Genomic DNA, 27851 nt, shown 5'->3' on the forward strand with positions numbered 1-27851 from the left:
TTGTGAGAACCAGTGGAATAACGTAGGTAAAGCATCCAGTATAAGAGCCATCACAGTTTTATAGTGTAGTAAGTGTTTGCTGCTTTTTTTTTTTCTCAAAAAGCAGTAGTACAAAAGCAAGGCTGAGTTGGTAGGTGTAGCCTGGTGTGCCCTTGTCAAGAGACAAGGAAGCATAGTCTTACATACCTTTCTTGTATGTTTGTAGGGTGGTGTTTCACTACTAGAGGAGGGGCCCGGTGCTATTCTTCTAGCAACCCAGGGCTCTCAGCCACCCACCCTCCAGTACTCTGGGAGTTCGACATGGCACTAGGCCAGCTGACTGACCAGTTTCTCTGGACATGGACTAGCTTTGCTCTCTGAGGGCTAGAGAAATAAACCAGGCAGTGAATGATATTCAGAGCAACAGATAACTCTGCCCCAGGGAAAGCAAACACAGTGCTCTGTCCCAGCTAGGAAGTCCCAGGGGTGGTATCACTGTGCTGCCTACTTATGTCTTGGCCATTCTTTTCTGGGCCATTCATCCCACACATTTGTTTTTAACCATTTCCTGTTCACAGGGCTCATGGGTGTCCTAAAGATGTGTTAGACATGGCCCCTGACCTGAAGGAGTAGACCCTTTAACATGGGGAGATGAGGCAGGTGTACACATGTGCAAACGAGAGAAGCATCCATAGACGTGTCCGCAGAGCGCCCTCCACAAAGCCTGGCTGGTCATTCTGGCTGGGGAGTTGGGAGAGCTCCGTGGGAGGACTCTCACCCTGAAACCAATCCTAAATACCACAAAGTGCACAGGAACCAGATGCAAAGGCTATTGATTAGTTTAGTCCATGTCACTTGACCAAGGTGGAAGAAAGCTTGGAGCTCACTGTCATGAGACGAGAGTAGCGACTGAAGCAAAAAGGAGTTTGCTGGAAATGGGAAATGAAGTACAACTGTTTAGTATCACTTCCTGTATTGGGCCATCACTGTACTAAAATAGGAACCCCCCTTTTTTTCTGGTACGCCACAACTGCATACACCAGGGCCTATAAGATGCTAGCATCTTTTCACCCCTTTGGCCACGCACTCTGTATGGTCAACAACCAACACAAAGTATGTGGGGACCCTGTTCTAATTCAGTCTCCTCAGAAACTTCTCTGCATCAGATGAATTAAATTTTGTTCATTTGGTCTTTTTATATAGGATCAATTTCTCCATCATTGTCTGCTTTACTAGATCATTTCTGAATTTTTTATTTCTTGCATATCAGAGTCCCTGACTCAGTGGGGCATTCTACCAATGGTCTACTGGTGGTAAACACTCTAAAGAATTACATGCGAGTTCTATTCCACTTTTCCATCCTCATAAGCCATAAGTGATACAGTGAGTGGGAGAAAACCAGCTTTTTTGGTTGCTTAAAGATTTTGTGAAAGGGGCGAAAAATAGCCCCTAAGAAAACAGGAGACAAATGGTGAGACACGGCCTCAGGAGAGTTTTAGTAAGATGATGCTCATGAGATTGATTTTTATGCAGGAAGCTACCCAAGTTGTGACTGGCATCTCCACATTTTTTTTTTTTTTGGAGGGGGCACCCGGATGCATCTCACATTTTATCTCTAGTTCATACCAATCATGAAATTTAACTTTGGTTTACATTCAGTCCCTAAATTTAATATAGCCCATTTCTTTCTGTTCACCTTTTGATTGATTTCCATGATAGTTTCTTAGTCAGGAAACCCTGAGTTTATTTCTCCATAGACGTGCTTGGGTTGGCCTTCCTTCCTTCCTCTCTTCCCCTTCCCGTTCCCATTCCCATTCCCATTCCCATTCCCATTCCCCTCCCCTCCCCTCCCCTCCCCTCCCCTCATTCCTCCCCTCCCCCCCTCTTGCTTTCTCTCCCTCCCCCCTCCCCCTTCTCTTTCTTTCTTTTTTTATTGACTTTGGGGTTAAGAGAGAGTTAGAAGCATCAATTCATAGTTGCTTCACTTTAGTTGTTTATTGATTGCTTTTCATACGTGCCTTGACTAAAGGGCTCAAGCCATGCCAGTGACCCCTTGCTCAAGCCATCAACCTTAGGGTCTTGTTGATGATCTCACACTCAATCTGGTGACACTTCACTCAAGCCAGTGACCCCTTGCTCAAGCCGGTGACCTTGGAGTTTCAAACCAGGAACCTCAACATTCTGGGTTGATGCTCTCTCCACTGTGCCACCATTGGTCAGGCTGCCTGGGCTTTCTTAAGAAAGTTTTAAAAATGGTTAAGATGGCAAATTGATAGAGAAGGAAGAAAAGGACTTCCCTCTGGATTTGGGCAATGAAAATTTTACAAGGAGAGTAAAATTTTGGTGGATGTACTGATTTTTACAGATTTGCAGAACCATTCTCTATGACATGTAGACTTCTTTGAGACACAGGGACTGGTGAAGAAAAACCCACACTCAACAGGCCACAGGGTGTGGCCAGCTCCTCCGTTTGCCGCCAAACAACCAACACTTTTCTCCCAGAGATTTGTCTGCTTCCCTGAAGATGAAAATCAATGACTTAGAAACTGATTAAACAATCCAAACAGCAACTGATAAATGGATTAACCCTCTATAATGTGATTCTGCAAGCTTTTGTCTTTTGCCTTTGCCAGGTAAGTTTTTCTATTCCTGGAGGCAAAGCAGAGGCATGGAGGAAGCGAAGGCCAGAGGGAATCATATTAAAGTGGTGAATCCGTTTATCACTTACTGTCTGGATGGTATTTCTGCTCACATATCTGCTTCTTTTTACAGATTTGTACCCTACGGGACCCTGATTAATGCTAGCCAGGGAGTAATGAAAGATAGCAGACATTGGATATAGCGAGGAGGAAGACACCCCCCCCCCCCCCCCCCCGTGGTTTAGGCTGATCCCATAAACAGAGACTTTTCTTTCTAGTCATAAACAGGGAGTGTTAATGTGACAAAGAAATGTCCACAATAGGGACAGAAAACCAGAAGAAAGTGGAAGCGTTTCCCCCAGGCAAAGACCTTGTCCAAGGCATTTTACACCCAGGCCTGGAGAGTGATGTTGGTGCTTGAGGACTTACGCTGTTCTCACAAGGCTTTGTTTTTAAGATCATATCCCAAGATTTTTCTTTGCTTTTGTATAGGACTTTCATTATGGGGAGTCTATGAGGGTCTTAAGCATTTAATTCAGTCCATCTCTGGCATGAGGCTCTGCTAAGTGTCCAATCTGATTCGAGGCACTTCGGGTCTGCTGGTTTTGAGCAGTGTCTGGACTTCAGGGAGGTGCAGCTGAACGAGAGAGCCACTGTGAACCTGCCAAGATACTCATCAGATTCCCTAGAGCATCTTCAGTGGCCTTTCTGGAAGTGACCACCCATCAATGAATGGTTCTTTGTTTTCCTTTTCAGGGATGGTAGGAATATCTCCTAAACAAGAGCGTCTTTCCCAAGGGCAAGGCCTAGGCATTGCATTGACCTTTTCCTCTCTCTAGTCACACCGCTGTTTACGAGTGCCATGTGGTCCTTAGGGCCGTGGCCCTGAGAGCTGGTTGTTCAGAGACGATAGTTCCCTTGACTCCTGGTTGCTGTGATCATCCAGGGATGCAATCAGAGTGGCAGGCTTGTTTCTGTGAAAGCACAGAGCTGGGAAATATTGCAAAAGTCATACTAAACTGTGGGTGGCTTGCAAAACATCGATACTCTTAAACTGAGGTGTGGGTCACGATACTCTTAAACTGAGGTGTGGGTCAAAAGGTAAATAGCCCCGCCCTGGCCAGATAGCTCGGTTGGTTGGAGCGTTGTCCCGAAGCACAGAGGTTGCCAGTTGGATTCCTGGTCAGGACACATACAAGAACAGCTCGATGTTCCTGTCTCTCTAAAAATTAAAAAAAAAAGAAAAAAGAAAACAGCCCTAGTTACCAACTTGGTTGTAACAAAAATTAAGATTTTAAATGTCATATTCATTCTGGAGTAGAGGGTGCCACACTGTGGGAAAAGAGGGCCCAGTAGAAATTCATCTCAGCCTAAAATTGGATTTTAAAATGTTTCTACAGCCCAGAAAGGACCGGATGGGACCGTCATTCCTAATAACTACTGTGACTTCTGCTTGGGTGGCTCCAACATGAACAAGAAGAGTGGGCGACCTGAAGAGCTGGTGTCCTGTGCGGACTGCGGACGCTCTGGTGAGTGTGGCCCCTTCCTCCGCCTGTGCCCAGCCTGGACCTGTTCCTGCACTCCTGCCATCGTCCCGGGGGTGGAAGCAGGGAGTGGAGGAGGTGGGGGTGGCAATGAGTTCAAGTGGAGAGGAGGTTTCAGGTCATTTGATATTTTTCTTCTCTGGGTCTTAAGAAACAAAAATTATGCCTTGGGATCAGGGAAAGGAAAGGAGAACTTTTGGACTTGCGTTTGGCCTTTTCCTGAAGTGGGTATTTCTTTGTGTGTGTTGTTGTGGATGACAGGGAGGTAGTTTGGCAACAGCTGGAGACATAGGTGACATTCTTCCTTGTATTGGATGATGAGCATGTCACAATATATGTTTGGTCTGTGGCAGTGTCTGGGGCATACCAGAAGAAGATGGAAACTGAATATTGGGAGAGTAGCCACATCTTGAATTGTGGGAGTCCAAAGCCCCTGAACTTTTGGGTAGTGGCATAAGTACACGCCCATTGGACACTCATTTCATCCCCTTTTCTCATATGGAACAAGACAAGAGCCCCAGATGGAGGAGCAGAAGGGTAGGCGTTCTTAGGGTTAATCTGAAGTTGACGAGGCATGTTTTGAAATTTTCATCTTGAACCTGTCCAAAGACTAATTTAAGAAAAACAACTTAATCTTGTTCCTTCATTCTTAAAATGAGTTCAGGGTTTTCAAATTTTGTTCATGCAGTTGATTGCTTTTCAATTCTAATTAAACCATGACTTTTGGTTGGTTGCAGTAGGTTGGTACTACCTATTTTTTATATATTTTTATGCCATAACTAGGCCAAAAAGATTTTATTTTTATTTCATTTTATTATTATTATTGTTATCATCATTATTTGTATTTTTCTGAAGTGAGAAGCGGGGGGGGAAAGGTGTGGCAGAGAGACAGACTCCCGCATGCGCCCGACCAGGATCCACCTGGCGCACCCAGTAGGGGTCTATGCTCTGCCCTGCCCATCTGGGGTGTTGTTCTCTTGCAACCGGAACCATTCTAGTGCTTGAGAAGGAGGCCATGGAGCTATCCTCAGTGCCCAGGCTAACTTTGGCTCCAAGGGAGCCTTGGCTGTGGGAGGGGAAGAGAGAGAGAGAAAAGAGAAGGGGAGGGACGGAGAAGCAGGCGGGCACTTCTCCTGTGTGCCCTGGTCGGGAATTGAACCCGGGATATCCACACACTGGGCCAACACTCTACTACTGAGCCAACCGGCCAGGGCTCAAAAAGAGACTTCAGTGAGGAGTCATTGCTCCTTTCCCCACTTCTACCTGTGTCTTCTACTCCTGTTCCCAGGAATAAGACTGAGATGACCATACCTGGGCTCACAGTAGCAGCTCAGTTCTGCCTTTCCTTCATCCACAGAGCTTAGTTTTAGTCCTGATTGACTTGAGTAGCAGGTTTCTGTTGCCTTCCACTCTCGGCATTTAACACTTAAGGACCCTGACAGGGTGGCCCATCTGTGCAGTTCTGTCAGTCAATTCATTGACTTGCCAAACTTGATTCCTAATGTTGAGCTTTTTTACTCTGCTGATGAAAGTGTAGAAAAGAGGGTCCATGTGATAGTGTACTCTGGGCTTTAAATATTTAAAAAGAAAACGATACAAATGAAATTTAGTTCAGTGTTTTAAGAATATGAACGATCCCCCAGAAGCAGTCCCTTGGTGTGCTGTTCTGGGTGGAATGGTGTGGCTGCTGTGGGGTGTGCTAGAGAGGACAGCTTCAGCTGCTGTGGGGTGTGCTAGAGAGGACAGCTTCAGCTGCTGTGGGGTGTGCTAGAGAGGGCAGCTTCAGAACTCTCATTGCAAACTGCTGTCATTTCCCCTCCTTTCCTACAAAGGATGAGGTACTTGGATCTGACTCGTGGGGAACCAGAAGTGGGCAATTGGTTTTTGTTTGTTTGTTTTGTTTTTCTTATCCAAAGCCTCTTTTCTTCACAGCCTATCCTCAGCTTTTTCTTTCCAGAATCTGTCTGCTGTGTGACTCAGGGGGCCACTAGGTATTCTCATTACATTTGCCAAGGATTAATTTTGGTAGATAATTTTCAAGATCTGACCGATTTTTCTGAAAGAGTTGATACCTTGGGAATAAATGGGTGACATTAGCCCATAGGTTGTGCTTGTTAAGGCAGGGGGTGAATACTGCTCCAGGGCCTCTCTGGACTCTTTTTAAGGAAGTATGTGGAGCTAGGAAGAGTTCTCTTTCCCTTCCATCCTACTCCATGACCTCTGTTAATGGAGAAAATGAGACTCCTCGTATTGGCACCATAAGTGGCACGTCATGACCTTACTTGGGAGCAATGCTGGGGCCCATTTCAAATGTACAAAGTTTAAACCTGAGTTTTACACATTTCAGGATGTAACCCCAATATTTCACTTTATTCATGTTCTGAGTTATATTTGACAACTCTGCACTTTCTGGGGTAACGAAGACCTGGGCGTGTTTGGTGACTGGAATGTGTGTGTGTGTGTGTGTGTGTGTGTGTGTGTGTTAGTACATGCATGCACAGACACACATGTGTTTGTATGCACATGTACGTGGGCGAAGATCCCAATAATGTCCTCCAGTGCTTAAAGGAAACGGGAGACTCTTATTACCGACCACTTGTCAGACTTTTCAACTTCTTGCTTTCAGTGCAAATGAGCTACATGGTGTAAGGGCAGCATTGAAAGGGTGCTGAAAGGATGGGATTAGACTCAGGTGAAAAAAAAGGATGAAGGCTTAACCACCTTGAATGGGTTATCTGACAGTAATGCCTTTGTAGACCTGACTGTCAAAGTGAAGGACAAACATTGTGTAAAGAAACACCAATGGAAACACCAAAGAAATACCAACCAGGCTTATAAACCAAGTAAACTCATCGTCTGGGGTGGGGTGGAGTGAGTGTGTGTTCGTGAGCATACAGAAGCAGAAAGATCTCGTGGGTCTGTCATTCACTGTCAGAGCTGTGGACACAGATGCTGTGGTAGAGATGATGCTTTTTCAGGGAGGGGAGGAGTCCTTTTCCCTGGAAGTGTTGGCTTTGCCCTTTCACCTCAAATCCCTGTCGCCAGGTGATACATCCAGTTATTCTTTCTTGGTGTGAAATGGTTTATGATCTTGCTATGAAGAATAACACTGTAATAATATAATAAGAATATTAATAATGCTGTCTGTTGCTTAACCCATGTGCTGATATATTCATCATACATGTCAGCTCATTTGGGAGGAGAAGGCAGGAAGGAGAAGGAGGCGGCGGCCGCAGCACGCACCACGGAGGACTTATTCGGTTCCACATCAGAAAGTGACACCTCAACTTTCCACGGCTTTGATGAGGACGATTTGGAAGAGCCTCACTCCTGCCAAGGACGCCGCAGTGGCCGGGGCTCGCCCACAGCAGATAAAAAAGGCAGTTGCTAAACCCACGAATGGACTCTCTGGGCGATTAGCCATCACCCTCTGACTTTGGTCATTGTTCTGGTTCTGATATATTTTTTTTAATGAAAGACAACTTTAAGTTTTCCTTTCATCCTTGCTTTTCCTCTACCTCCCACACGTCCCTTCCCCCTTCCCTCTGTTCTGAGTATGTACAGTGAAGCACAAACTACTGACACAAAACAGAACAAAAGAGCAATAGTCCTGCAGAGAGATGGCGTCGGGATGTCCTGTTTATTTTCCAGGGAAATGGGAAGTTAGGTGAATTCTCTTTCTTGGGGGTGGGGATCTTTTTGACGTGGGCAGAGTTGATTTTTCTCAGTTTTCCTATTTATTGGCAAAATGAAGAAAGTAGGAATATTGGGTTTGGAAACAAAGAATCAATTACATTAAATAAATTATTATTTATATATTCTAACTTTTAGAAATTGACTTTTTTTTTGAGAGAGCAAATGAAGGGAAATCAAAGAAACTGCAGCAATAGCCTATTTAGAGGAAAGCCACGGGGGGAGGGTTGATTCAAGGAGACCTAGCCAGGAGGCTCTCCTAGATGGAAGGGCAGTGCACACTCTGCACCCCATGGAATTGTGGCTCCCCACGGCAGACCCCTCCCCGTTTCTCATCCCTGACCTTTCCATCTTCCTCCCTGCTTGTGAGAAAATGTCAGCAGTGTCTGGAAGTGCGGCGCTGCTGTGGGTGGCCTCCCTCAGCTCCTGGGCCCCCACCAGCGGTGCCTCCTGAGCTCCTCCGTCAGCATGGCCGCTCTTTTGTGGGTGCTGGTTTTTTTTCCTCACTGTCCTGGAGAAGAGCAATCTCCGGATGCAGGAATGGAGCCTCAGCAGAAAGTCACGGACTCAGCAGAGAGCAACCAATGCGAGGCTGCGCTTGCAGAAGGAAGAATGATTCCTTGAAGTGTATTTCCCTCTCCCCTGCCCCTGTTTACAAACATATAAATTCCTGTTGGATGATCAAGTCTCCCGTATTTCTTCTTCTATTTTTTTATAGTGCCCCCCAGGCACTTTGTTTTATGTTTCCAATAGTATCTCCTGAAATAAAGCAAAGCAACACTTGCTCAAGGCCCCTGGGGCGATGGAGAAGACCCTCCGCCTCGTTGCAGTCCCAGGAACGAACAGCTGTGCAGTCCTAGTCAAAAGGTATGTCTTGGCTGACCTGCCTTACCATGAGGGCAAAACCATCATAGCTGTTTCTCCCCTTTCTTTCTTTTCTCCCCGCCCACCTTGTCTGTTGTTGTTCTGGGGTTGGGCCCCCTTGTGAGTGTGGGAGTGGCTACTGGAGAGCCTCCACCCAGCCCGCTGCTGTCTGCATGCATCCCCACGTGGGCCTGGGCCTCGTGTGAGGACTGAAGCTTGCTTGGGCTCTGTGTGGAGAATGGGGGCTTCTGGCTTCTGGCTCAACTGTAAGAGAAGATGGCTGGGGAAGTGCTTGGCTGACTGCCTCCCTTGGCTACACCTGGAGGGGGGCATTCAGGGAACTGGTTTTGGAGATGGCTGCTGTTTGGGGGTATTCAGGGAACTGATTTTGGAGATGGCTGCTGTTCTTGGGTAGGGATGTGGCCATAGGGGACTGCATGTTTAGGTGGGTATTCTTTGCTCCAGGTACCAGTTTAACAGCTGAGGGAATGAGTCCAAATTAAAGCAGATCTCTGAGTAGTCACAACACTCAGCTGAGCCACCCTGAGGATTCTGAGCTCCCACTGAGTGTGGTCAGGTTCTTTGGTCTCCATGAGAACACAGGTCCAGAGACGTGGTACTGCCATTTGGCTTGGGTTGGGAGGTGAAGGAGGCCACCAAGGCAACAGGCTGCTTTTAAGTGTCTGTGAAGATCTGCTTTGACAGTCCAGCCATTGCATATCTTCATGAATTGGACCTCTTGTTAAAATAAGAAACCAACCAAACCGAAGCAAGGACCAAGCAGAGAAGCACACAAATGGGCCCTTTGTGCTTCTCTGGGAGCCCGAGACAGAAAAGGCTCCACTTCTTTCCTGCTTCGAATATGCTATGTAAGTGCCTACCTGGACATCTGTTATCAGTTGTGAGGGAACGAAAGTAACAACCTCACCCACTTATGCGATGTTCTGCCTTACCTGTATGTGGCCCTGTTCCTAGGAAATATGGCAAAACCTCCAACATGAATATCTCTGCATACTCAGTGTGAAAAGCCAATATATTGAATACATAGTTGGTTCCACTTGGTTTCTGCTAAGGGACTGTGACCTTTTCTTGTTGTCAGTCTTCACCTCTTGACTTCCTCTGTTCTATTACTTTGACTCAAATACAGATTCATGGCATTATGACTTCCTCTCCCTGACGAAGTGAGAGCTTCCATGTTCATAAAAGACGTCTGACCAATCTATATTATCATTTGAAATCTGTCTAGGTGTTTGTAGTTGTGAAATTCTCAGTGACAGCCTACCTTTGAACTGGAAAAAAAATTTTAAGTCCACATAATTAAAGCAAATTAGGAATTCCCACCTAATTTTAGAGTCTAGCTTGGTGTTCCAAAGGGAACGAAGAATGAAGAATTGTTTAAACAAAGTAGACTCTTCTGGGAAGATTTCTCTGAGGATGGCTAGTGCCTCTTTGTTTTGTATTTATATTTACCAGTCTAACTTGGTCTTCCTTTCCCCCTCTTAGGGATCGTACGTAGCTGGTAGCTGTCATCTCTCTTGGCCACGTAGCCAGTGCGAGGCAAGCACAGTGCTGTATCTGAGCATCGCCTGAGCACCTGGTCTCCCCTTGCTCACAGCATGCAGACTCAGCATTTACATCCTTTAAAAAAGAAAACAAGCAGAACTGGAAGGTACATTAAAGCTGATCAGGTTCAGCTCTCATTTTTTTAGTTGAGAAAGATCAACTCAGATAGGTAAAGTGAATGGAGTTTGAAAGAGGGGAGTGGACACTTCGGAGGCAGGTGTCTTCAGGTGAGAGAAGGAAACTCGGACGCATAGGAGGAGGAAGCTGGCTGTCTTGAGTTTCTAACCACTTTGATGGTTGATGTTATATCTTTATCCTCCTTTCTTTTCATAACAATGGCCAACATTTATGTGCCAGGCATTGTTCTGAGTCCTTTCCCTGGAATAGTTTATTTAATCCTCATGACTATTCTATGAGATAGGTATTTATATTATCCCTGGTTTACAAATGAAGAAACTGAGATAATAAGGTTAAGAAATGCACCCAAGGCCTTACATTTAATATATAGTCAGGGTTTTTTTGGTGTTCTTGTTGTTGATTGTTTGGAGAGAGAGAGGGTGAGAAGCATCATCTTGTAGTTGCTCCTCTTAGTTGTACATTGAGCTTCCTGTTCGTGCCTTGACTGGGGCTGTACCAGTGTCCTCTTGCTTAAGCCAGTGACCTTTGGGCTCAAGCTGGCGAGCTTTGGGATTGTGTGGGTGGTCCCCAGCTCAAGCCAGCGAGCCTGTGCTCAAAGCCAGCGATCTTGGGGTGTGGAACTGGCGACCTCAACGTTCCAGGTCGATGGTTTATCCACTGCGCCACCATAGGTCAGGCCGGAGTCAGATTTTGATTCCTGGCAACCTGACTCCAGGACCTCCTCCTATACTCTTTACTTTTTACCATTGTTCTGTGCTGCCCTTGCGTATCCCTACATATGGTATAGAGGAGTATAATGTTATATGTAACATATATAGGAATACAAAATTATTTCAAGTTTAGATACTAGTTTTTTATAAAAGAGAGACATGGAAATTATTTACATGATGACAAGAATGCAAGAATGTAACCATCTCTAAAGAAATAATCCGTGTCATCTAGAACTACTTTAGTTCCTTCATGTTCTCGGAGAACTTTATCTCCAATTTTTACACTCATTCAGTGAATCCACACTTTCTTTTTTTTTTTTTTTTTTTTTAAATACTTAATAATAATTTTTAATGAGAAAGGAAGGGAGATAGATAGGTACTTAGGTAGACAGACAGAAACACCAATCTGTTCCTATGTGTGCCTTGACCAGGGATTGAACTGGCAACTTCTGCACTTTGGGGTGACACATTAATCCAGTGGTTCTCAAACTTTTTGAAATCGGAGTGCAGTTAAAATCCTACAAATAATTGTAGGTGTACTATATACAAATTTCTGAGAAATATGTTATATAAATTAAGTCAAATATTAAAGAAAAAAGTCCAAGTGTGCTTTTATGGTAATTAAACGAAATAAATATGACAAAATTAAATTTATTCTGACGTTAAAAAACATCTTTATGTTACAATTTTTTAGTTATACTTTTTAGAATTTGTAAAAAAGAGGGGTTAAAAATAAAAAAATGACAAAAAAGTTATCTTTTTATATATATTATAGATATATTCTTAGTAAGATTTAGTAAATTCAGCAGGTCCCGGCATGAATGTGTTTTTTTTTCATTCTTGTGTTTGTGAGAAACATGAGCCTGATGTGTCCTAGCGATTTCTTCAATGTTTGGGCATATATTTGGAAGGCACACTCTCATTTCCTCATCAATACACTGAAGAATTCTTCTCTTTTTACTCTCGTGTTAAGGGTAGATAATCCTAATTCACATAAATAGGATGTTGAAAATTGTAGTAAAATGTTCAAAGCTTTTTTAGATATTGCCACATATTCTTCTTTTATAGAAATCCAAAAGGCTTCAAGAGAAAATTTTTTTATGTTTAATCATCAATCCAAAACCCCCACCATATCTTAACTGTACACCAAACAAAGGATAGAAGAAACTCCAGTCTTTCTGGGGAACATGAGGGTTAGTGTAAACCAGGGGTCCCCAAACTTTTTACACAGGGGGCTAGTTCACTGTCCCTCAGACCGTTGGAGGGCCGGACTATAAAAAAAACTATGAACAAATCCCTATGCACACTGCACAAATCTTATTTTAAAGTAAAAAAACAAAATGGGAGCAAATACAATATTTAAAATAAAGAACAAGTAAATTTAAATCAACAAACTGACCAGTATTTCAATGGGAACTATGCTCCTCTCACTGACCACCAATGAAAGAGGTGCCCCTTCCGGAAGTGCGGCGGGGGCCGGATAAATGGCCTCAGGGGGCCGCATGTGGCCCTCGGGCCATAGTTTGGGGACCCCTGGTGTAAACAATCTAGCACCACAGCTTAACAGCCTTTTGCAACCTAATCAGGCAAGTGAGGTGGGGGGTTGAGCAGACTGTCAGCTCACAGCCAATTCCCTACATTTCTGTCCTCCAAAATATAAACTCCAAAAACCCTGTTGGTGTTTTGGTCTCCAACAGGCACATATTTCTCTGGAATACACAGGGCGCACCTGGACACACTTTGAGAACCACTGCTTTACTCAGTGGCGCCATCCCACCATGGCTCTCCACACTGTCTCTAGAGCCCTCTTCAACAGCTGTAACTGTTGCGTGCAATATTTTCCTCGATTTTTCTGGAAGCATAATGCCTTCTTTGGCTATGGTTATGGCTGCACTTGCAACTAATACTTGTCAAAGGGGTAAGATATATGTGTCTATATATCTTAATTTTTATCATGCAGTTGAAGAAAGAGGTATTTATAATGAATAGAGCTGTAAGTAGTGACTTTATTTTAGGGATTAAAAAGTAAGCAATTAGATCCCCCAAAAGAAAATTCCAGTTAAAATTATATACAGAATATTATAGAATGTTTGACTTCTAAACCATCATTTCTGGACATTCCCTCCTGATGCCTATTAGGAACAAAAGCCTCTCTTTTTTGGTGACCTCTGGAATTGCGGCAGCTGTGTGAGCAGTCAACACATCCATTCTTTTGTTGTTGCTTTGTTAAATAAGACTCACTACTTAAATTTTAACATTAAAAAGATTGGGAGTCAACGAGATGAAAATGATTTGACTAGTTTTCTTTGTCAGTAAAACACCCATCCTAAATGCTTCAGAAATGTCATCTAATTTTCTGTGTATTAGCCCAAAGATATGAGAATCAAAGATAGAGAACTTCCTAAATTCGTTACAACATTCACATCCCCTGGGAAGATTGTTGATGAAAAAGTGATTACTGTTGTTGTCTGTCTGATGTTTTTTCCTACTTAGAGCAATCTAATCCTTTATTTCTGTTATGGAGACCATGTAGTGATCAGACCCTCTAATCACGGCAACACTGGGAGTGAGAAATACGCATTTCATTTTTAAAGGTACTTTAAAATCAGTAATGCAATTTGCAACTGGTATTTTAGAGAGAAGGATTTAATGAAAATATGATGTTCACATCAATAGTGTCCCTTTAAGTCTTCCTGCTTACTTTGCATCTCTCTATGCACCTAATGGGCTGCAGCCTAATATTGCCTTTAGATAGCACTTGAGGGAACACAAGATCATTACTCGGGGAGAGAACTAAAGGCTGTTTGGAGGTTCTCACTTCATGGTGGAGTAAAATTAATTAATATTATCCCAGTATGCCTCCTGTTACATTTGATGAATATGATCTTGTACTTAAAGTTTGAGCAGGCTCATGTATTAGGCATTTTTCCATAGGGGATTTTCTTTAACTTTGGAAGTGATATTACTTGTGTATTTCCTGAGTGGTAAGTGGTGTATTTTTAATCTAGTGAGTGGAAACCTAGAGGAGAAATTAAAAGTTCTCGGTTTGGTCTCAATCCCTGTGTGTGTGTTGTCATGCATCTCTGCCTCAGTTTCTCTGTCCCTAGGATATGGACATTTCTTACCCATCGTAATATATAACCAATGTTCTTTCATGATGATTCTTAAAACAGCCTTGTGTGTTAGGATGGATGCTATTTGTTCCCGTTTTACTGATGAGGAAACTGAGATTTAATCAGGTTAGATGACTGGTCTGAAGTTCAGGGTAAGTGGTATCTAGGTCTTTTAATACTCTTTCCTCACTTTGTGCTGACTTCTCCAGAGATCACATTTTGAAGCTATCTTAAATAAAATCAGTTAAGGGCTTTCATTCAAGACTCCATTGGATTGAGAAGAGGTATTTGGTGCTGTCAAAACAAAACAGATCTAAAGCCAGCCTCGGATCACGTTGCAATCATGCTGAGGAACAGCGCTGAGTCCTCAGGAGCTGTTTCAGAGAACTAAGGTTGAGTTTTCCATATGGTCACGGTTTGGGCGGTGACACTGGCGTGATGGTGAGGATGGGAGCAGGAGGTGGCAGGGGGTGAAGAAACACTCGGGCCCCGTTTTGGTCACATGCCTAAGTGTTTCTAACACTGAAACATTGAATTATATGATGCTGTTGGGCTTAATAAAAGTGATTTCTGACCATTTACTCAAAATAACAGTATAGGAAAAACCATTTTGCTTGATTGATTTACAGAATAGCTGAGAATGATGGAAGATCTCTGTCAGAACTGAATTATTATCTAAAAAGCATTGGCAAAGTAGTTTTTCAAAGTATCTCAGTACTGGCCCTCAACTAATGACTAGTATTTAAATTTTTTTTTAATTTTGACATAATTTCAGACTTACAACAAATTTATACAAATAATACAAAGAATTCCCATAGACCCTTCACCTAAATTCTTCAGATAAGCACCATACAAAATCACAGTCAGGAAATTAACACACGCAGCACCACAACCTACAGACCTTTTTCAGTTTTTGTCAGTTGTGTCCATCTGGTCCAGGGTCCAATTCAGTCTCGTGCTTATTACAGCGTATTGTTTGTAGTCTTTCTCATTAAACAGCTGGTGTCTTCCTCAAGGGCAAAGGTGTCATTCATGTCCCTTGGACAGTGCCCGACAGCAGTGTGCTGTAATTGTTTATTGAAATAAACTGAGAAGTAAGCAGTGTTCCCGAGCTAATTAGTGGAAGGATTTGGTATCTCGTTCCATACTCAGTGGATGCTCAGCAAACACTGTTGACAGAAAGGTTGGGGAAGTACTCTGTATCTGGACACAGCAGCCGCGGGTCACATCCGAGGGGCGGAAGAGACCCGGGAGCAGTGAAGTGGGGGTGGAGGAGGGGCCGGGGGAGTTGAAGATTGTGGAGGTGTGGGGCCTCGGCCTCCTTGAAGGGACTGAGAGCAGGAGACCAACAGCACTACAGGGCGTGTCCCGCAGCCTGCGTGGGCTCCACCAGAGGGGATGAGAGAGAAAGTGGATGTTAGGAGCACGAAGCTGTAACCGGCCAACTCTTTTCTAGATGGCTTCAATGGGCAAGAGAAGAAGAGGGAGCGTGTGTGTGTGTGTGTGTGTGTGTGTGTGTGTGTGTGTGTGTTTTGGGTCAGTGATGGAAATCTGAGGAATTTGAAAGGACATGCTGTATGGTTATCAGACTCTAAAAGAGGGATAGGTGACATCTGACCTGAGGGTTAGGGGCATTGGGAGAGGGACAGAGACTCCTGGCAGGGGGTGCAAGTCTGACTGGATGCCGCACAAGAGAGCTCTTGGCAGGTTTCTGGAAGGTCTGGAGAAGGGCCAAGTAGTCTCACTGGAGTGAGGGGGCTGGAGGTGGGTGGAGTAGCTGGGAGGTGAATACTGAGCAGGAGGGTGGGGCTCGGGGAAGGGAGACCCAACCAGCAGATCTGTGCAGTGACAGTGGGGTGGGGGGGACAGAAACACGGACAGGTGGTGGGTGGGAAGCAGGCCCTTCTCAGCGAACATAAGCGGACAGTCTCCGTTTTGGAAGTCCTCATTGTCCAGTCCTGCACACCTGAGCACTGGGTAGTAATAATGCCTTGGGTACTAGAGGGAGAGGTGGGGACGGGGAGTTTGAGTTTGGAAGGGGCTGAGCTGCTCATTTGCTTTTGAACTTTGTTCTCTTTCGGCTCAGCTGTCTTTTCGTTGGGCCCCTTCTTCCTTTCCTCTCCCCCGCACTCAGTTCTGTGTGATCTGGGCACTGTTAGGGGCACCCAGCTCGATTATCCTTAGGAAGTGCTTCTGGGGTGAAATATGATAGTGCTTGCTTTTATTGCGTACTCTCTTGTGCCGAAGACTCCATTCCAAAGACTAAAATAACTTTGCAGATTTCATTTCAGAAGCAAAATCCATGCCTGGTTGGTCCCCATCCAGACTAAGGGACCCACCTGGTTTGAACTGCCACCAGGTTCCAAGTCTGACACTTAGAGTTACTGAGGTAGTCGAGGGCTGGAATGGATCTCTTGGCTTGGTTCTCTCTCCGAGAAATTCAGACTCCTGGGTCACGTGGAGCATTGTTTTGGGTGAGGGTGTGTGCCTGAAGCAGTGTCCTTTTGGCCTTGGACCAAATGGGGCATCGGTGGAGTTTTCTGTGACTGCAGTTGGTCCTATACCATAGAACAGGGCTCGAGAACCTATGGCTCATGAGCCAGATGCGGCTCTTTTGATGGCTGCATCTGGCTTGCAAACAAATCTTTAATAAAAAAAGTAACATTAAAAATATAAAACATTCTCATGTATTATAATCCATTCATTTCCTACTGCTCAAGTTCATGGTTGTGGGTGGCTGGAGCCAATCACAGCTGTCCTCTAGGGCAACACCAAATTTTTATTGGATAATGCATAACGTACACGGGTCGTTGTATGGCTCTCACGGAATTACATTTTAAAATATGTGGCGTTCATGGCTTTCTCAGCCAAAAAGGTTCCCGACCCCTGCCATAGATTTACCCAGTTCCACTTAGGGACCAGGAAGGTGGATTGCATCATAATGGTCCTGGGATATTTTAACAGTGAAAAGATATCATTTGTTTGGTTTGTAAGTGGAAGAGAACAAAAGGGTTTTGCTAACACCCAGTTTTGCCTACTGTGACACTTAGGGATTAAAAATCCAGCCATGTCCTCCCTGTTTCTTGTGTCCTTCAGTTGCCCAGGAGCAGCTGGCCTGCCCTGTTCCTGCCTCATTTCCATGTTGCTAATGTTCGAGGCACGGGAGACACAGTCTGGTTCTCCTTGTATTGATACATAGCCGTGGCCTCGTTAGTGTGGCAGTTAGTTGGTTGTTTTTCCTTTCCTTTGTTTTCTTTTTTTATTCATTTCATTTCCACCGCCCCCTTAATTGTATTCTTTCCTTTTTAGGTAGTTGTCCTGTGTTGTTGTTTTTTGTTTTATCTCTCGTTGCCTTTCCCTCTGCAGTCGACTCTGACCTGGGGACTCCGGCATCCTTCAAGCAAGCCATTTCTGAAGAAGTTGGAAAGAAGGCACGATGATTCCTCCTCCTCCTCCTCCTCCTCCTCTTCCTCCTCCTCCTCCTCCCCCCTTACCCAGCCCCTTCCTGCGCGTGCGTTTCAGCCAACACGGGAGCCCGGGTTGTGGAAAAGCCTCCAGCCCAGCTCAGCCCAGCTCAGAGAAGTCTCGGGGACAGCCTCAGTTGGTGCAAGAAGAAGATTCTTTTTCTTTTTAAAACCCTCCATTACATTTTCATTAAATATCTGTGAGAACATACCCAGGTCAGACTGGAATTGTTCTACAATAGAAGTAACAGAAAACAAACTGCTGAATAAAAAAAGAGTTAACTATTTTATTTAATTCAGTATTTAAGAGAAAGTGCTGAGATGATGCGGTATTTTTATTTAAAGTACCTTCTTCAAAAGTTAAAGCAATTTTGTGAAGACATGAAGTCAGGAGTACTTAATATAAAATAAAGACTGCATATTAACTCCAGGGAAAATTATCCTACATTTTTAATAAGGAAATAAAGATCAACTCTGCTGCTCTCAGACTTTTTAAGCAGTCATTCATGTATGTGCTTTGGGTGTTTTTATTTCTGCAAGTTGGATGTGGTAAGTGAGGAGCGGTTAATTTTTTCTTTTCCTTCTCCCAAAGTCTGTCGAAAGTGTTGGTGATATTCAATAATTGTGTTGAGTCTTGACAGAAATAAATTAGCCACAAAGGCTATCAGCAGCCTCTCTGCACCCCCCCCCCCAGTAAACCCCTCTCCCCTCACCCCAAACAAGCCCCATTTATCTGAATGTCAAGGAGCAGCCCGCCTCCTGGTTATCGAGTCTCACAAGGCCTAGTTCTGGAAGGAGTTCCATCTAGTGATTAAATATATCTCTGCGCGTTCAACAGATTCGAACACAGACAGCTTTGTTTTACAGTAATGCAGTGAAGAAAGAGAAAGAAAAGACAAGAAATAAGCATCTACCAAGAGGATGCTGATTTGGTCACCTCGGAACTCCTAGAGGAAACTTGCCCAGGGAACCTGCTGAGCTGGCTTCAGAGCCCTGAGATTCCAGAGTGCCCCAAGGGCAAGGAAGGCCAACGGGAAGGATGGCAACCTCAGCCTGCGTGGCTGGTGGGGGTAGAGGAGAAAAGCGACGGTTCTAACATGGCCTTTTATGGCCGTGTTGGAAGTGAGTGTTATGGCCTATGAAATGCGATTCAACATTGTGTCTGCGGCCTAACAGAGGAGGCGGCGTGCCTGGCCGGGCACTGGCTTTACTCCAGGTCTTTCCACGCCACACTCTTGGGTTTCATTCACTTCTAAGCAGAGTCATTTTAATAAATACAGTCTCATGCTGGATATGTCAGCAAAAGTCTGCGAGTGACGGTGTTCCTGAAGTCGTTCTGAGCCTGAGCATCTCGCTTTGCCTTTGGAAGGGGAGGCTGGCCGGGCACCACCACCACCAGCGTCCTGCTAGCCCTTCCGGGTTTCTCCAGGCCAGTCCTCGGCGGGCAGGTCACTAAAAGTGTCTCTGTATAACTCGAGCCCTTTACTCTGACGTTTTCTGATAGAAAATGTCCCTTCTAAAAAGGCTGCTAATTATAAAAGTTTGCTCTCCAGCTAACTCCCATAAGTTATGACGTGTAGAATTGTGATAAAGCTTTGCATACTGTAGGGTTTATATGAAGTTTGTATATGTTTCTGTTAAATAAAAGTGTTTCCAATGCTCCTCTAGCATCTCTGTAAATTTTGCTTTACCAACCTCATCCTGCATGAGTTCGACTTACATCCTCTCCTGCTGAAGAGAGTTCTGAAGGGATTCTGCCCACTTGCCTGGGATTTGTTGAAATTTGTTTTGTTTAGAAGCACCATCTAGAATGGCAGTTGGCACTGGTTTGGCTGACAGCTGGTGGTGGCACGGAAAGTGAACAATGCCCAGGTTGGTGCCAGCATCTGCTCTCTGAGGCCGTCACCATCACCGTGGCCATCATCACCTTCTCCGTGGCCAAAATAGATTTATGGAGAGTCCGGCATGAGCACAAATGTAATATACCTGTCCAATGTGGCTGTCACAACAATGCCAAGAGGAGTTTAGTGCAAGAATGCAAGATTAAGTGTGTGCTTGGAAGATGCTGAGGGGTTGATGTTTCCCTTACCTGGAAGATGCGCTGGATGGAGCCTCCCCAAGCTGCCAGCCAGTTGGTTGGGCTGCAAGCCAGCCCCCTGCGGCAGGCTGCTGCTGTGTGGAGGCGCTCAGTCCTTGACGGGTTGTCTAGGTCGGAGAGAGCCGGATCAGCCTTTCAGGCCAGGTCTTGCCCTCTGAGCATTGCTAGCTCGTGCTGGGGCGAGGTGGAGGTGGAGCGTGCCCTGTGATGCTGCTGCTAGTGTGCTCTATTTTCTCTTAGAGTGATTGTCACACTTTAACATTCATTGTAGACTTCGTAAGTTTCCCTTGCAGTGAAAAGGAATTTTTTTTTCAATACATAAAATTTATCATTTTTAACCATTTTAAATGTACAGTTCAGTGGCATTTAATTCACATTATTGTACAACCACCACCACCATCCATCTCTAGAACTTTTCTTCTCCAGTTGAAACTATGTACCCATTCCCTCAGGTTTTTTGTTTGTTAGATTTGTCTTTTAAGTATTTTACGTCTTACATGCTCCTTATTTCAGAGGACACTTTGTAAGAGTCAGACCACATTTATGCAAAGCAGTATTCAAAGACTACTCACTTGGGTCAGGGCTGTTTTCTTTGTGGGGATGGGGAGAAGGTTATTCTGAATAAGCAGATTATTTTCCTTGTGACTTAGAAAGGGGTCTGCAAACTCTTTAAAGACCCAAATAGTAAATACTTAAGGCTTTGCAGGCTGGACTTATGTTGCAACTACTCAGGTCTGGAGTTTTAACATGGAAATAGCTAGCCATAGATAGTATATAAATGAATGGACATGGCTGTCTGTTCCAATAAAACTTTATTTACAAAAATTGGCAGCTGGCTAGATTTGGGCCAGGGGCCTTTGGTGATCTCTCATTTAGAAATAGCAAGTATACTTTTAAATTGGGGGTATTAGTGCTAATATTTAAGGCCTTCCTAAGATTCAAGACTAGGGAAAAAGAATTTCACATCACCAAATGAATGGCTAGAGGTTCATTTCATGATTGGTAATGTAAGTTGTACTGAAGACCATGTGCAAAAATATTTCAGAGCCCCCAAAATGACACCACAACATTTCAGAAAGCTATTTGATTTTCTAGTTGGGGTCCTAAGTCCAAACTAAAATAGTACAATGCTTACCAAAAGGATCTATAACTAATTCAGCCAGTCTGTGCACTAGCCATAGGTAATAGTAACTCTGAGGACATGATGACCAGTGTCATATATCTCTAGCAACTTACTTATGAAGTAAGCCCAACTTTAAAATAGTCGAGTTCATGCAAATAGCTCCTATGGGATAAGCGGACACAGTAGAATTCCATCTGTATGACATAAATGATAAAGGACGTTTAGTGCAGCCCAACTTGAGAAGTGGAGGTAAGGAGTTAAAGAAGGAAATGGGCTCTTTCTGGTGACGACTGATTCTGCGATGGCTGTGGCTCCTTGGAGTTGTTAATTACAGAGTGTCGAGGGTGTTGCTGAGATGTATTTTTTCTAAGAACTCCGAGTCTTGTGGGCATATTTAGAATCAGGACTTCCTCTGAGTCTTTACCTCATAGCCCAAAAGAATTGATAGTTTTCCTCCTTGGATGGTGGACAAGTTTTCTGATACCAGACCTACCATTGAATTAAACCTTTTTATAAATTGAATATGTGATGATCCTGAAGGTGGCCTATGAACTCGATATGCTAGATGGGCAGCCACACCACATTTATCCAAAATATCCTCTTTAGCCATTACTGGAGGATGCTCAGTTGTTTGGAGAGGTCCAATAACTTCAGATCGAAGTGTGCCCCTCGGAGTTTATTGCTAAGTTCCTTGAGTTACCTCCAAATTTTCTTAAAAGGGGCAGTGGTTGGGATCATCTGCTCCAGTTCTGCTCTGTTGGCTCCAAGCTCCACCCTGTGATCACATCTGAGTATCCCAGATGTCAGTTTTTAGGCACAGGCTAGAAGGAGAAAGATCCTTCAGACCAAAGTTAGAAAACCCTGTTTTGTATTTTTTATAAACCTGGGGTGAGCAGCACAGTCCCTTAGCCATCTGACCTTTCTTTAAACCAGAATAGAAAATACTTTGTTGGGAGGTGATAACAGTGGTCATCAAAAATTTACCACTGACCCGATAGATAAAATTATGTTGACTGTGCTACTAGTGATAACCTGGCAAGGCATATTCATAGCCAAGATGGATCTGGAAGTCCTAGCGGAACAGTAGCTGAAGGAGTATTGTGTTGAATATTTTAAAGTAAGTATGCTACCGGGCTGTATTTTACTGGGGATATAGTACAAGGGCAGGGAAGTACTTCTCCACTCCTATTTAATATTTGACACCACCATGTTCAAATTAGCTAGAAATAATTGTGAAAAACCTAGAAAGTACAGAAAATATTAAGATATTTACACCCTGGCCGATAGCTCAGTTGATAAGAGTGTCGGCCCGAGCACAAAAGTTGCCGGTTCGATCCCTGGTTATGGTACATACAGGAATAGCTCACTGTCCCTGTCTCCCCTTCCTCTCTAAAATCAACAAATAAAAAATTTTTATAAAAAGAAGATACTTAAAGGGATGAATAATAAGCCTTTTAATAAAAACTTAGAAGCCCTGGCCGGTTGGCTCAGTGGTAGAGCATCGGCCTGGCGAGCAGAAGTCCCGGGTTCGATTCCCGGCCAGGGCACACTGGAGAAGCGCCCATCTGCTTCTCCACCCCTCCCCCTCTCCTCTCTGTCTCTCCCTTCCCCTCCCGCAGCTGAGGCTCCATTGGAGCAAAGATGGCCCCAGCGCTGGGGATGGCTCCTTGGCCTCTGCCTCAGGCACTAGAGTGGCTCTGGTCACGACAGAGCGACGCCCCAGAGGGGCAGAGCATCGCCCCCTGGTGGGCAGAGCGTCGCCCCCTGGTGGGCGTGCCGGGTGGATCCCAGTCGGGTGCATGCGGAGTCTGTCTGACTGTCTCTCCCCGTTTCCAGCTTCAGAAAAATACAAAAAAACCCCACAAAACTTAGAAGGATTTAGGTTGTTTAACTTAGGGGAGAGAATTAGGGGTCACTCACTTAAAAGCTGTCATTAAGTATTGAGAAAAAGATACCAGTGCTTTTGGTCTGTAGAGAATACAGGAGAAGCATCTTGAGTCTTAGAACAAACTGCTAGTTGTTTTGACATCAAGGATTTTCGACTGTTAAGACTGAGACGGAACTCACTGATAGCCAAGCATTTCTTCTGCGTGGAGGTACGGGCGTGGGCTAGCTGGCCTGTTAGGGGCCCATCTAGCTTTGTGGTGCTTTGAATTGCAGCTGATAACCCGAGAAAGCTAGTGCCTAACTCACCACCAGGTTGTTGGGAGGCATGGGGGGCAATTAGTTTCATGAACCATGAAAAAAATTGCATTTTAAGGCTTTTTCCTATTCATTCTGAAGCAATATCCCAAGCCTGTGTGGGGACTTCAATTGTTTTGGTAGCGTGAGACACCAGCCCGGAAAGTGAATGTAGTGGCACGGGACATTTTTCTTAAGAGAAACCAAATAGTGGGAAACAAGCAAGCAAACAAAAAACAGTGAAAATGGTTCTTTGAAAACTCCACCTGACTTCCACTCCAGTTCTCATCTCATTGGATTCCACTATGTCCAATGTAATCTTTGGTGCAAGGGTTATGTTCTTGCTCACAGGACCTGGGTATGATTCTCAGCTCAATTTTGGTTGAAAGACCTTGTTACTATTCATGGTTGTCTACTCCCTTCTCCCCAACTTAGCAGGAGAAGAAATGTCTTATTAGAAGACAGAGTTGGCCCTGGTCAGTTTGCTCAGTGGAGAGAGCATTGGCTCAGCGAAGGAAGTCCTGGGTTTGATCCCCAATCGGGGCACACATGAGAAGCGACCATCTGCTTCTCTCGAGCAGCCAGTGGCTTGATTGGTTCGAGCATCAGCCCTGGGCATTGAGGATAGCTCCATTGATTCACGCATTGGCCCCAGACCAGGGTAGCTGGGTGGGTCCTGGTTGGGGCACATGCAGGAATCTATCTCTCCTCGTCCCAGTTAAAAAAAAAAAAGATACTTAATTTTATATTTATAAATGTAAGACAAAATCAGCCTGGGAAGAGTAAAGACCAGGATTTCCTCTAAACTTAGAAGAGAGTTCTATAGAATAATTCTGCTTTGTGTTTACGAAGTTGAGTTGCAAGGATTGTATTATATTTAGTATGTGAAGTCAACTCTGAACCTGACATGTAAGAGGGGTTGGGAATGGAGATAACTTGGGAAAGAAGGGATGAGGGAGGCGCATGGTGAATTGCTAGCGTGAACATTTATGCTGAAACTTCTACTTGGCTGAGTTATGGGTTCAGAGGAACTGACAGTTTGTAATCCTGAAAACTTTTTTACTTAAAATAGATTGCTTTTCCTCATAGATATCAGCCTATCGTCTGTAACTGAAAAATAGATCGAAATGTTTTGATCAAATACTGTTACTTCATATAATGACCCTCTGATTATTGGTTTGCTTTATGTTACTGATCAATTACTGAAACATTTATTGAATATACTCTGTGTGGCACTACTATGCTAGGTTTCGCAGGACATAAAAGAGAAGTAACGGAATTGAAACAACTTTTGAGGATACTTTCCATGTGCTAATCATCAACAGGCTTCTTATAGATACTAGCTTGTTAAAGCCGTCTTATCAGCCCTTTTAGGTCAGGATTTTTCCTATGTCACAGAAATGGAAATTGAGGCTCAGGGAAATTGAGTTGATAAAGGTAGTAGTGACAGCTGGTAAAGTCTGATCTTTCCACTCGAGAGTTTTCTAGTTATAAAACTCTCTACTATATATGATATCTTTGCTCTTCAGGAGGAAAGACATTTGGTTAGCATATCATACAAGACAAGACTTTGTAATTAAGTGTCAAGTTGGTGCAAAATGTGAGTGCCAAAGAGCTCAGCAAGGGGTTACCAGTGCAGGGTGAAGGGGCAGGGACGTCTTCATGGGAAGATGAATAGAATTGGGTGGGCAAAGGGAAGGCAGGCTGCTGAATGCAACGGGGAAAATTAGAGGTAGGTTTGAAGCCAGAGCAGAGATGAGCCTGAATAGGGTGGGGAGGGGCATGGGTTCTGGGCTGCGGGGAGAAGTTCTAGGAATGTAAATAGCCACATTCTGGGGCCTGATCCACAAGAAAAGAAACAGGAATAATAAGAGGTCAGGAGTGATGTGAGCCCTTGAGCAGGATGAGTGTGATGTTTATGTGAGGACAGCTGAACCACGCATGTCTGAAAGTTTGGGTGTGTATATACAGTTCTCCACAGGGTTGTCTCTGACGCTTCATGGTCGTTTTGTTTGGTATCAGCTGTTCATCTTGCTTGGTATCAAACCTGGTGGTTAATGATGCCATGGGCATTTTCCACCAAGTATTCTGAAACTAGAGAAGCTATTGTACTACCACGGCCGGAATCTGAGCCTGGTTTCCTTGCTTTTCCTCAACCACACTCAGTGGTTTTCAAATAAACCCTTTCTCTAACTTGACTAGGAGGACAATCAGAGAGTTGAACCCAGATTACAATTGGCGGCAGAGAGCTTTGTACCGGAGCCATTGGCCTTGTTTGCGTGTAGCAGAGCCCTTCTGTCTGATTCTGGGTACACTCAGCCCACTTCCACATCGGACGGTCTGGACGGTGCTGAGATAGCACTCCCTGCGTCCTCACTTCCGTCTCTGTCTCTGATGGTTATCCCTCCCCACTTCATCTGTTGATGGGCTCCTCACTGGCCGCCAAGACTGGAAGAGGTGTAGCCACGTGTGAGGAATATGGACTACGAGTCCTGAGGATACAGACCATCTTCTCTACAGTGGCCAGCAATGGTTGGCACTGGCTGGCATGCTAACTAATAGCCACTACATTCTCCATGTAATTAATCTTCCTAGCAGCCTTGTCCGGTTATTATCCCACATAGCAAATGAGTAGAACAACATTCAGAATAAGTGAGTTGGCTAAAGCTACTGCGAAGTCGTAGGGCCCAGACTAAACTCCAAATCTTCCTTCTGATATTTGCATTAGTGTAATTGCCAGTGCTTGTTATTTGCCTATAATGTTCAATGACAATTGTCTTGGCTCAGGCACGGCTAAAAGTGGCAGAGCCCTGGGTCAAAAAGATTACCTGACAGGGTAGAATTGAAACTGACAGTAGGAAAATACCCGTATTTCCTCTGGGAAAGGGAAAGACGATTGGATGGCAGCCTCTGGGTCCACCCCTCCCCCTGCCGTCCTGCCAGCCTGGCTGCGATACCGCTCTCCTGCCGCACTGGCCTCAAAGCCTTCCAAACCCCTCTTTCCTTCATTTGCTTTACACGGTGCTGGTACCGCTGACACTCCCAGCCTGCGCGCTAGCTGTGTTTCTGGGGCAATGTTCCGTGACTTTTGTGCATCTGCGAATATCACCCACAAACTGGCATGAAATTTCACCATGTGCCCCACTGAAGACACCCCAGGCTGCATCCAGGGTGCGTTAGGTCTATACAGGCAGCCCTCTGAATTGGCTTTGCCTCGCAGAGGTTGAGAAGGTTGGCTTTAAAAGAAGTCCGTGCCTGGAGGTTGGTGCAGGGAGAGATCTCTTGACAGCTCCTTGCCCTCTCTGCTCCCTCTCCATTAATTCCAGGAAACGGCAGCTGCTTCCCCCTCTCTGGTCTCTCTGCTGGGCTAATCACAGCTCATTTCTGTTGCATGCCTCATTTGGGGGGAGAGCGCTTCATGGCTCCCAAAATGTGAACAGGGAAATTAAGGGCCGTTTGCAGATGAGTCAGCCCATTGCCGCTGGGACTGCACTCCCCCCTCCTGGGAGGCCCCTGTGCCTTGTTCCAGGGTTCCCTGGGCAAGTTTCCCCCGGGCTTTCCCCCTGGACCAGATGGGGCTGGCTTTGTTCTGCTCGGGACAGAAGGGTAACGGGCCACTGAGGGCCGACTCCACGTCACTGCAGATTTTCTGATCTCACTATGTCTTTTAACAACCCTGTGGGTTCGGGCCCATTTTGCAGCTAGGGAACTGGGATGGAGAAAAGTTAGGTAGTGACTTGCCCCGAGTCAGTTAAATGCACATCTACTTGACTCCAAAGGCTGTGCTCTTTCCTTTTCAACCATTTCATCCAGGAGGGGGACCCTCCTGCATCCTCCCTTAAACAGGGGCTCTGGGCTTCTCTTCATTCTTGTGATCTCTCCAGCCTCCTCCGGGAACCTTACTTTTTTTGTAGTAACGAGTCCGCTTCTCCGGGAAGAATCCATCCTGGCTGGGAGGAGGCCTGTTACCCACTGGCAGGCCAGCTTTGTGGGTTCAGCCAGGAGGCCAATGAGTCCCGGTTTCCCAGCAAGGGAAAAATGGGCAGTTGCAAAGAGCCAGCTCGGCTGCCCTGACCAGTGTCCCCGTGTCCAGCAGTGCTGCAGGTCCAGTGTAGGTGGCTGTGAGCCGGTCAGGAAGGAGCCACGTGCTTCTTCTCCTGGGCTGGACATTTTTCCTTTCCTGGGACTTACTTGCTTCATTACCTCCTTTTAAGGCCCCAGGCAGCATTTGGTTGGCCTGCTTCAAAAGAAATTCAGTCTCCATCTTTGTAAATATTAAAATATTAAAAATTCCAACTTGCTATTAGTCAGATGATCTTGAAAGTTCCAGGATGCCATTTTGGTGAGAATGTAATATTTTTAAAAACAACTTTTTTCATCACCCTTTCTTTTTGTCTTACCCTTGTCAAAACAGAAGGATGCTTCTTAGAGAGATCCCCTTTCTGTGAAAGCTGTTATTTCTTGAAACTTCCCCTTCCCAGGAGGCTGTAGCGCAGGGAGCTGGGTGCAGAGAGGATGGACCCAGGAATGTTTTGGCCCCAGGGTTTTTATGTGCATTCATCCTTCCGGAACACCGGGTCAGGGAGGAGTCAGCTGGCCAGGCCCCAAGGGCTCTGGTTTGCTTTGGCGGCTGAATAGGAGAAGGGACAGCCCTCGGGACAGGACGCCCAAGTCCCAGACCACCTGGTCACCCTCCCAGGGACTAGTCCTTGTTGTGGAAAGACTTAAGGAGCCTGGGGTAG

At 45.0% G+C, this 27851-nt stretch overlaps 1 protein-coding gene across 2 annotated transcripts in view; it reads left to right on the forward strand.

Moving 5' to 3' along the window:
- DPF3 (double PHD fingers 3) overlaps positions 1-27851 on the forward strand; it is a 255213-nt gene that overhangs the window by 189667 nt on the left and 37695 nt on the right. Inside the window, exons 8-9 of one of the 2 annotated variants that reach the window (XM_066388433.1) lie at positions 4019-4147; positions 7351-8540. In XM_066388433.1, the coding sequence (XP_066244530.1) occupies positions 4019-4147; positions 7351-7553 (332 nt within the window). In that variant the 3' untranslated portion in view covers positions 7554-8540. Of the gene's footprint in view, positions 1-4018; positions 4148-7350; positions 8541-27851 lie in introns of those variants that run through there. The other variant, XM_066388432.1, reaches the window with a different exon arrangement.

Source organism: Saccopteryx leptura, chromosome 6 (assembly GCF_036850995.1).
Source record: "Saccopteryx leptura isolate mSacLep1 chromosome 6, mSacLep1_pri_phased_curated, whole genome shotgun sequence".
NCBI classification, from domain to species: Eukaryota; Metazoa; Chordata; class Mammalia; order Chiroptera; family Emballonuridae; genus Saccopteryx; species Saccopteryx leptura.